The sequence below is a fragment of the Branchiostoma lanceolatum genome, chromosome 15 (genome assembly GCF_035083965.1).
Source record: "Branchiostoma lanceolatum isolate klBraLanc5 chromosome 15, klBraLanc5.hap2, whole genome shotgun sequence".
In the NCBI taxonomy this organism is placed as follows: Eukaryota; Metazoa; Chordata; class Leptocardii; order Amphioxiformes; family Branchiostomatidae; genus Branchiostoma; species Branchiostoma lanceolatum.
In genome coordinates this window covers 13,108,201-13,119,479 of record NC_089736.1, presented here as the reverse complement: position 1 = coordinate 13,119,479, position 11,279 = coordinate 13,108,201, and the positions used below count along the sequence as shown (strand labels likewise).

Here is an 11,279-nt window from a genome sequence, read left to right as displayed (position 1 = left end):
ACATTTAGTACTATCCATATATTTGCTAACTACAAGGACATTTTTCATGAAGTGGTCATTTTTCGGTTGTAGTACTTAATGAGATACACAAGAGTAGAGGAGGATAATATTTTCTATAACAAACCAGATCTTTATGAATACAAAATCAACAACATTTGTAAAAATTATTCACAGATAACCAAATAATTCGTGAATTCGTACCTATTTGTTTTAAGAAGAGACATGTAAACAATACATTTAGTGGTAACAAAGTCTTATGTGTAGTCGTGAGTAGCGGGGTCAAGCCCATTCCCCCTCTGTATTGCAGCCTATGCATTAAGAGACAAAAATAGGGCATCATATCTCACCTTTTGATATTTCTGGTCACAAAAGCTCCCCTTCATGTTGTAGTCTGGTCCTTAAAATGTACCTATAGGCCGTATCGCTAATTTCTATACGGCGATTCAAAAGCTACAGCCTGTTTTGTAAACAAAGTCAAACTTTGACCCCCGGTTTCAGGTCGATGCCAACCCAGCAGTTCAGACGGGGTAGGCTCTCAAAAGTATCCACTATCAACATCATATATGGACAAAATTCCAATTTTTTTTGCAAAAACATTTACTTACAACCCTATACATTATACCACCCACCATCAAAATGCCAAACTTCACCAAAATACCCACCAAAAAGTTTTAATAGTTTTTATGATAATGAACTCTGAGCTCTCTCACCGAGCAGCCTACACGCATGTCCGAAACACCCTCAACCCCCCCCCCCCCGTAGTCTTCTTTGCAAGCCTTCGGGGGGGGGGGTATTTTTTTTTGCTCTGAAGGGGGCACTGATACACGATTTTCAACATATCGGGGCAATAGGAGCTGTACTAATCATAGAGCTGGCTGGCTCCACGCATTTGCAATGCAATAAAACATGGTTCACGTTACCCCTAAGAAAAACATCTATAGGGAAACGCCGGTGCACGATAAACAATGCTTACAAGCCTTAAGGGATGGCTCCATACACTTTCAATGGCTCCACGCACTAGGAATGGCTCACGTCAGCCCTAAGAAAACTTTTATACCTATAGAACATTATAGAGGTCAATATTTTCAGTTGATTTTTTTCCCCGAAAGTAAGGTGAACCATGTATAGCAATTCTTAGTGCACGGAGCTAGCTCCATAAGGTAGAAAAAAATCGCCTTCATGGAGTTAGCTCTGTAGAGGTCATTTTTTCTTGAAGGTGAACCATATACATGTATTAATATTCATTATTTTAGATTAAACTATTTTTCGTGAAGGTGACATGAACCGTATACATGCATTTATAGTGCGTAGAGCTAGCTCTATAGAGATTAATATTTTTCTTTATCTTCAATGTGACGTGAAGCATTAAGTATGTGAAGTCGGTTACTGCAAAGGCGCCACAACTTTTCAACCTGTCAACTCTCAGCAGATGTTGGGAAGATTGAAATACTAGTAGCTTACATTTCTCGTTATGTAATTTACCAGCTTATGTTAACTTTCTAGCTAGTAAAATTACAGATACTTTCGTAATATCTTAAAGAAAATTGAGTGACCTACGTACAAGTATATGAATAAATTACCATATCAACCTATCATTTATTACACTTCTGGTTCTAAGGTCTTAACATTCTTTGATGTATATGACTATTTGTAAAAAGGAAGGATTATCTCCTGAAAAAATGTCATAATTGAATCTATTTATAGAATGGAATGTATTGAATTCTTTTGATCATGCCGACAGAAAGGTAAACAACACTGTGCGTTTGTCATCACACCGTGAACAATCCATGATAAAGCGACGTCCATCTTTGACTTAGAATGGACCAAAGATTCTGGGAACTTGAAAGTTTTATAACACTTTATGTTTTCTACATTTGATTAATGACTACAGATTTCCATCTTTGTGACAGATCTACGAATTTGAAAATGGTGTATGTCGAAAGGTCCTTTTCTAGTCCTATATGTATCGTAACTTGAGCTACTACATGGCAAAATTAATCACAACCTAGTGAAAGGGGGGCACAAAAAAGGTTTATATGTAGAGATTAAAATGAAAATAATTGAAGACTGTTTAGTTTGATAAATCCCGTCAGACGTTTAATCATTTGCACCTTGCTATCATCGGCGTGTTATAAATGTGTGAATTGTATGAAATAATCACCATTATTCATTCTGTTCAAGATTCTTCAAAACCTTTATTTCTGAAATCTCCATTTACTTTCACTGTCATCAGGGCAACGAAAATTGCGGGGGAGAGTTTTAAGAAATGTCCATCCTTTTTGACATATTAATTAAATTTTCCCCTTGAAATTGAAAACTCAGGACATTTGTGATCAGAAATTGGTAACGCTCAGGCTAATCTTTTTTCGAAATACATATTTCCTCAAAATTTAATTTTCAAAAAGAGCCAACCACCCACTGACAATAGAAAGTTATTCAACCAAACGCCAAGGTATTAAAATGTGTACGAGCCATCAAACTAATATGCTGCTTGCTTGAATCTAATAGACTGTACTTCATTTTCGTTGCATTGATCATCAGTGATAACGTGTATAGATTAACAAAATGTAGTTTTTTTTCTGTGCTGCCAGTAAACACAAGTTATGTAAACCAAGAATAGATTCAAACAGAGATGAGCAAAAGACATTGTAACAGCAGAATAATCCAAAACATTTACATTACCATAGATTGACATGCATGTCAATTTTAGAGCTCACAAAAATAAATAAAAAATCAATCTGTGTTAGATACAATGTATTGCAAACATTAGCTGGTTGCTACCTATTATCTCCTCCAATAATCCCATACAGCTACTTGTTTAGGTGAGTGACTTCAGTAGCAGATCATACAATCAGTTGGTCAGCACGCTTGGGGCCTGTTTAAAATACTGTCGAATTATACCTTCTGCCTGCGGGCTTCTAAAATAACCAGCCTAGAGTATGTTCAAGCTAGGTGGTACCTATCACAGCAGACTTTCAGACTGAGTTAGAAGTTTCCTGGAATCTTATCTAGTTTATCAGGTCCTCTTGTGCTAACTTTCGATATCAATGACTTGAGTAACCTCTCGAATAGTGAACAGTCAGCTGTCAACATGTTTGGGGCCAGGTTGTTTTAACTTCGATATTCTGGTCTGCTCCGGAGAGTCTCTTCAAACGAATAGTCAAGTTTTTCTCAATCAAAATTCAAGTGTTCATGTTTCCCCGTTTACCCAATCCTGGTATTGTCGAGCAGAGCTAACCGCCGTCATCTACCGTAACGGAAGAGAATTCAGTAACCACGAAAAACAGTTTTTAGACTAGCTACGTAGCTCCGTAGCATTATCTAAGTTTTACTGATCAGGTATGAGCTGTCAGTTTAAGAAGAGAAAATCTGCTATTACGTTTCTAACGATGTCAACCCTAGCAAAACTTTTAGATGAGATTAAAACTTGAATATCATTTCGTAATCTAGACATTTAAAGAAGAGGAAAACTTTAGATGAGTCTTAATTTTAAGGCAGTCTCGTAATCTCGGCAGCGAGTTTCAATATTGACAAAAATAAAAGTAACAAACACTTCTCATCTACGTCTAGTAAGGATACTGATAACTTCATTTGTATGCCCGATGATTACTTCATACTCTTAAAAGGATTGGACGGTTGTTTCAAAGTTACAGTTTTTTACAAGGAACACAACTGATAGTTCATGTTTACATGGGCTTTTCTATGAAGCATTCTGTACCCTTTGTTCATCCAACAAGAAATAAGTTTTCTAACGACCTGAATGTCCATAACATTGTACGATCAAACTACACGTATCGTGCTGAACTCTCAGGGATGAGCACGATAACATGATGAACATGATCATAATGATGCTGTCCCGCGAAATAATAGTTCCTGTGTATGTTGTTGTTCTTGTACAGTATAGACTCTAAATGACATTAGATATTGTGTAGTACACATAAAGGTTATTATGATACGAGCCTTGAATTGGAGAACTTCCTAACCGACCTATCCATTTAAGAACCACTTCTGTTCAAGAACTCACACCACTGTAATCCGCGATCCCATTCGACGTTTAAACGAAGAATGATGTTTGCATAATAAATGAGGTAAATCCATGCAATAAACTCTTCCTCGTCCTGCATGCAAATGAAACCCTAGCTGCTACGACTACTGCAAAAACTGCAAAAAAAAGTATAGCTTCCGTTGGAGACACCGCCGATTTTTTTTCAAACATGTGCAATTTTCTGACAGCTTTCGTTTGCGTAGACAGATCTGATGGCCTACAAAGCATGAAAGAAAGCAGAACCCAGTGCATGATCTAAACCCCTTATAGTTCAGAAAAAGAAAAATATTGTCGGAGAGGTTTGTAACGTAGGCTACACTAGGTACACGTTGGTCCAAAGGCAACTGTAGGATACACTAGTCTGTCTGTTCTGTTCTGATCTGACCTAACAGAACATGTCGTAGTAGGCCAGGACGACGTGAGCCAGAACGATTGATGTCAGCGCGCTGCCGGCAATGGTGGTAACACGCGCTCCGGAGTCTATCAAAAGGAACGAAAAGTAAAATGTTAGCTTTATTCTAATGAAAAAAAAGTTGCATTAACCCTAAGCTATTTGAAATAGCCGTTTGGTACCCAATTCCCTATTTGTTACGGAGTTAGGCAGCAGGGAGGTTGATTGTAAAAACTCCCGGCCTTCGATCCTATCATCTTTCCAAAACTTTAAACTGTCCCAATCTTATATCAACGATCCGATCAGGACAGTCGCGTGTTCTCACCGTCATCAGCTCTCGGGGTTGCAGTGCCTGTTGTGCCGCCAGGAGGCATCAAGTCGTCAGTCTGTCCTGTGGTCAGACCGCCAGGAGGCGTTGTCAGGTCGGGCTGCCCTTCCGTGGTCAGACCGCCAGGAGGCGTTGTCAGGTCGGGCTGCCCTTCGGTGGTCAGATCGCCAGGAGGCGTTGTCAGGTCGGGCTGCCCTTCCGTGGTCAGACCGCCAGGACGCGTTGTCAGGTCGGGCTGCCCTTCGGTGGTCAGATCGCCAGGAGGCGTTATATCGTCATGTTCTTCTACGGTGGTCAGTGCCTGATTTACTGTTGTAACGTCATCAGTTTCTGTTGTGGTTTTGATTCCTGTAGTAAAGTCGAAATACGTTTAAGTTGCAAGGCAGCAGACACTTCGTCACACTGTTCTCTGTGCCACTATTTTGATGTCTTAGGGATCGTTATTGGAAAAACGAGATGCCTCGTAACACTCCACTTCACCTAACATGCTCACCTCCACCCTCACCCCCACAGTCCGTCTCGTCCTCACCGTCCTCACAGTCGGGAGACGTTTCATCACACGAGAAGTCTTCCGGGATGCACGAACCGTCCAAACACCGGCGTTCACTCTCCGGGCAGCCCCAAGCTTGGGAAAACATAGGGCGGTAGAAATGAACGAAATTAAATGTGACCCACATCCCTGAAGGGACCTCGGGTGTAATCTAGGGCTTCGTGCAACTACACGGCGGCCTCGCCACGGCACGCATGTTTGGCCAAGCACACCGGGCCACCCCTACTCTTCTCGATAAGTGTGTTGTGTTCTTTAACGTGCAGAGGTTTGACGCTTATGCCCGAAGCTCCGTCATACAAGGGGCCGCCAGCTTTACGTCACCATCCGAAATGACGAATGCAATCTCTTACAACATGTCCAAGCTGGAGTCGACCACTAGGAGCGAACTCGGGCTGCAGGATCCACGGAATTTGATCCAGATGGCGAAGCAGCGGGGTTGTGTTACCGCCAAGGGGACATGCCAAATATAATAGGGCGGTAGATAAACAGATAAATCAGCATTCTAGCACATTTCATGATATTTGCTTTGTAGATATGGGCCAATCAGGAGCAAGGGGTGGGCGGGCAGGCAGCCAGCATGGGTCGGAAGGACTCAACTGTTACTAACATCACTACCGAGCCAAGAAGGGCGGCCCGCGGGGGAAAAGGAGTATCTATAGGTGTCTGTACGTGTGTTGACGGGAAGGCATTCAAAATGCCCCCCCCCCCTGCGCGTCATTATTCTATTTACATCTATTTACTGAGCATTGGACAAGAAACGTATATGCTTATGAAGGTCTTCTGCTCATAAAATACAGATGACGGTGAAAAGTAACAAAAGGAACTAATAATTACAACGTAGCATATAACTCAGGTTAACATCAATTAACAGGACAAACTAAGTCAACATCATAACATAAAAATAATAGTAATACAGCGAAATGAATTTATAATTATAAAGGTTAAATATTAATTTCATTAACAGCAGTAACGAAACGAACTGAACATACTGATTCTGATTATAACAGAACATACACACGTAGGCTTACCAATCTAACTAAGCTATGGGAATCTTCCAGTCTCTGAAATAAAATTCAATTCAATATCGAAAATTTGGCAATTCATCTAGTGGGAGGGAAGATTAGGGTACATGAAGTAGTATTTTTGAGTTAACCCTATCTAGACCGGGCTTTTTTTAGACTTCTTGGACCGGGGGGGGGCTCTTTCGACCCCCCCGTCATAACTTCCGAACGGTATGCTCTATCATCACCAAATTTGCAGGGAGTTATGTTCACGTGAAGTTTTATAATTCTTGTAAGTTTGGTGACGTTATGACGTAATATGACGTAATTATGACGTCATTGATGTGATTTTATTGGCTAAATAGGGAATTCCCATAATATCTAAAAGTATGAGACAAAATAGTGCGTATTATTGATTAAAAGGTATGCTAAGACATTTCACGTCAGTGGTGACTAACTTGACGTCAAAATGACGTCGAAGAATGACGGCATGTGTTGCTAGCGACCCCCTGGGATCCGCCATCTTGGATCGGCCATTTTGAAATTTTTCAAAATACATTTTTTCATGTATGATCCCAAATAACAATGAAAATAGACTAAAAACATTAATCTGAATGATTCTGGTTAAGAAAATTCCAGGTTTTGACGAATTTAAAGGCAAAAAAGCCTGTTTGTACCGAAAATAATGATTTTGTCCGCCATCTTGGATTTTGAGCGATGACGTCATCAAATTAGCATAATTTATGAATATTTAATCATGACAGTTGATGTGATGTTATACATGTAGGAAACTAGTGTTGTTGAGCAAGAAAACATTGGAAACAACTATGTTTAAATCGAAATAAGCGAAATTTGCATAAAATGCATCTTCAGAAACCCGTTGCCATGGCAACACGAAAAATGATAAACTTAAACTTTTATCATAATATTGTTGCCAACTAAATTTTAGGAAAAGTCACCAAGTTTGGTTGTACTACCATACGTCGTTTGGCAGTTATACGATGTCAAAGTTGGCGCGGGCACTTTTAGCCCCCCCCCGGTCTAGATAGGGTTAAGGGGGTTAGAGGGGAATATTTCTTTAAGGTTTAAACAGGATAGGCTTTGCAATATATGGATCGTTTCGCTATTATATAGTTCGCAGTTTAAAAGGTACAGCTCGGTTGTCTCGTCTGAATTTCCACATTTACACTCAGGGCTAGTTATACAATGATGCTGCAATAAGTGTGAGTTAAGTTGTCTGAAGTCAAGTCTGAGTCTAGTAAGGTGGACTGCAGTGTACCACAAAGGAAAAAAAAAAGGAAGGGAGGACAAGAAATCATATGGGAGAGAACAGTCATGAGAGACCCGGAGGAGCTGGGCCTCACTTGGGAGGGAGTACGAAGAGAGGCACTGGACAGAGGAAGATGCAGTGGTGGCCCGCATCGTCAAACGATGAACTGCGGCGACGACGACGATGATGATGATGATGATGATGATGTGGTCACGGGAGTAGCGTCATTATACTTTCTTGAAAAACCACTCTCTCACTGTACATCATAAGACCATAATCATGAAATAATCAATATTTAAATAGTTCTATAGCCGCTTTTAGATATTCAACGCATTTAACATTTTCTTTAATGCAAATATAAAGTATAATTCTTTCTTTATGATACACTTAAAAATCTACTATGAAACGTGGTTAATCTTTTACTTTGTATCACAATTATGCAAAATCTATGGTATAGAGAAGGGTGGTTGTGCCTTCCCGTGTTCATACGCAATGCATTAAAACTAATCAAGGGTTACGATACTGCCACTCTGTAGTGTATGTTGTTTAACCATGTAACCCCTTGTGGGGTCGCGTGGCGTATCTGTACCGTGTTTGGCTCCAGAGGTCCCGGGTTCAATTCCTGTCGGGTCACCGATCTTGTGCCCTTGGGAAAGGCACTTTACACGACTTCACTCACTTCACTCAGGTGAAAATTAGTACCTAGCCTAGTCCCTCAGATAGAACGTTAAATGGAGGTCCCGTGTTTGGGGAAAGCCACACCCCACGCACGTTAAAGAACCCACCACACTTTCGGTAAAGTAGGGGCATGCCCCGGTGTGCGATGGTCCAAAACCTTACAGTCGAAATATAGGCTACAAAATCTTCAGCAAGTTGAAGTTGATAGCCTCAAAAATGAAAGACAAGACAGACAACCCATCATTTTGTGTCGTTTGAGCCCAAGAAATGCACTCCATTCATCTGCAACAAAGCAAATATGCTCGCTACATCCAACACTTTACCTGTGTAGTTGAACTGGGACAGCTGAGCCGTGACGCTTCTGTGAGATGTAAACACCACGAACATCTTGTTAGATGTACTGGTGATGGGGCCGATGGAGTGGACATCGCCTGATGAGCTGGAGATCAAAATGAATCGTCATTTGCTCTGTTTATGTCACCAAGAAAATCTTGAAGTTGTGAATTATAAAGCAAAAAAAAACAATCTCATAGATCACTCTATGCATCATCCTAACTGCACTACTCTACCATTCAGGTCATTACCTCTGCAATAGTGCAGCTCTGCCACTGTCTCCATCGTAGATGGTCCAAAAGTCAGAGTCGTAGTCGAGGTGGAAGCTGTCAAACGTGAGACGGACGGTGCTTCCTTCTGGCACGGTGATCGTCCACTCACAGGTCTTATCGGTATTGTAGGGACCCGGTGATTTGACAATACCCCCAGGGGGAGCCGTCAGGGTACCTCCACATCCGGGCACCCCTGTGTATTTGGAGGTGATGAAAGACATCAGCGGTGTTCAATCTAGCTTCATGACAGGATCTACTATGTTTTGCATCATTCTTACGGGGATTGCCAAAACATGTTTTTGTTAAAATGAAACTCATTCTAACACATATGTAGCTTCAAACAATACCTGTACTTCGTAGTAATATTCAATGAGTAGCACATTTTAGATGTGCATTAAATGCTTGGGCTACTATAGAAAAACACGCTGTTAAAAATGGCAAGGAAAGAATGAAAAACTAAAATATGTGTACCTCTATCATAATTGTACATCGAAATGCAATCTTCGTTGTAAGCTGTTAAACCATGTCACCCATTACTTTGTGCCGTTCCAGCCATGCCAGAACAAGAGAAGCCAAGCCATAACATGCACTCCAATAATCTGCAACAAAGCAAACATCCTTGGTGTAATTGAACGCCTTACCTGTGTAAGAGAACAGGAACCCCTCAGCCGTCCCACTATGGTCAGATGTAAACCTTGCAAATATCTCGTTAGATTTGCAAATGATCGGGTAGCCTGGCGCTCCACCTGATAAGCTGGAGATAAAAATGAATCATTCTTGGATCTGTTTATACTACCTAGAATCATGAAGCCATCGATTCACATCAGTGTCACCCTCTGTATCATCTTTACTGCTCTACTCTATATACAAGAAAATTGATGGGCCATTCAGATCATTACCTCTGACATAGTGAAGCAGTTTCGCCGTCTCTTTTGTAGATAGTCAGAAAGTCATAACTCTCTTCGAGGTTGAAGCTGCCAAACGTCAGATTAACGTAGTTTCCTTCTGGTACGGTGATCGTCCACTCACAAGTCTGGCCGTTGTCGTAATTATCGGGATGGTTCGGTGATGTTACAGTTCCTTCAGGGGGAGCAGTCAGGGTACCTCCACATCCAAGAGCACTGATCTCTGTCACTACGTGTAAGAAATAAATGAGTAACGCTTCATACCTCAACAGCCTAGGCACAGGTGGTATATCGTGTGACTAACATATACATGTAACAAATATGTCCAGGCATGTATGACAACAATACACGACAATAAACATACATACATAGAAGATTGTTCTGAGCTTACTGAGTAGAGTCAGCTTTTCTCGTCCCGTTATACGTGTATAAATGTCTCCCCAGATGTTTATCATATAATGTTTGTCGAAAAGCTAAGCGCATCAAAACTCAAAATTTATCCTTTGTATCTAGATATTCTAATCATGGAACATTTTCCTTCATACAGTTAAAAAGTACAATTTTTCCCAATGATACAGATTACCATGATAAAATTCCGTTCATCTATTACTTGACCTTTATAACAATATTGGCAAAATCTATGCTGCAGAGGAGGGAGGTTGTGCCTTTCCGCTTCGATATTATGTGATTTAAGACAGCTACTCCTATGTTGAATTACAAACTATTATTCATGCTGCTAATCACCGTTCCAGCCCAAGATAATTCATATCATAACATGCACTCTAATCATCGGCGAAAGAGCAAACTATCTCCCTGTAATCAAACACTTTACCTGTGAACTGGAACCCCTGACGCGTTTGACTCCCGTCAGATGTAAACCTCAAGGACATCTCGTTAGATGTACTGGTGATTGGGTAGACTGACAACTCACCTGTTAAGCTGGAAATCATAAATAATCTTTCTTGCTGCTTCTGTGACCATAAAAATATTGAAGCCTCTACATTTAAAGTTAGCAGGTACATGTAACATTATTAATTCACTCTCTGCATCATCCAGACGGCGCCGACAAACAAGAAATGTTTGTTGTTTTCAAGCAGGGCATGCGACCATCGGATAATAGTGGGGATGTAATGCCGAAATATAGTTTGCCAAATAATTGTACGTGCACCAAGTTTGCTGAGTGAATGCACAGGCAGAGTGTAGTTTTATGTAACTAGACATATTGGCACAATGGCATTCAGTGAAGATGAAGTGCAGTGTTATTTGAACTTTTAATCCGTTTTGTAAGGTTTGATATGGAATGAAGCGTATTATGAAGTCAGCTTTAATTTGTAATAGAGCGATATTGTCTAGCTGGGCCCACAGAAGCATGTGTGTCTAGTTGCGGTCGCTATCACCTGGTCTGTACGGGGGTAGGAATAGACAATTCGAAGACAAGCAAGTAGGCATGCAGCCGTGTGGAAAGCCGATTCCACTATCACTGTCGGACGACCATAGTCTCGGGAT

The 11,279-nt window shown here is 40.8% G+C and overlaps 1 protein-coding gene across 1 annotated transcript; it reads right to left on the bottom strand.

The window, feature by feature from the left end:
* Positions 1 to 4,430: 4,430 nt before the first annotated feature.
* LOC136420257 (mucin-21-like) lies at positions 4,431 to 9,089 on the bottom strand. The gene is made up of 5 exons (XM_066407108.1): positions 8,848 to 9,089; positions 8,587 to 8,702; positions 5,258 to 5,389; positions 4,762 to 5,112; positions 4,431 to 4,525 (listed from the first exon to the last, which is right to left on the bottom strand). Exons 1-5 carry the CDS (start codon positions 9,087 to 9,089, stop codon positions 4,431 to 4,433), a joined length of 936 nt encoding a protein of 311 aa, XP_066263205.1.
* Positions 9,090 to 11,279: the final 2,190 nt, after the last annotated feature.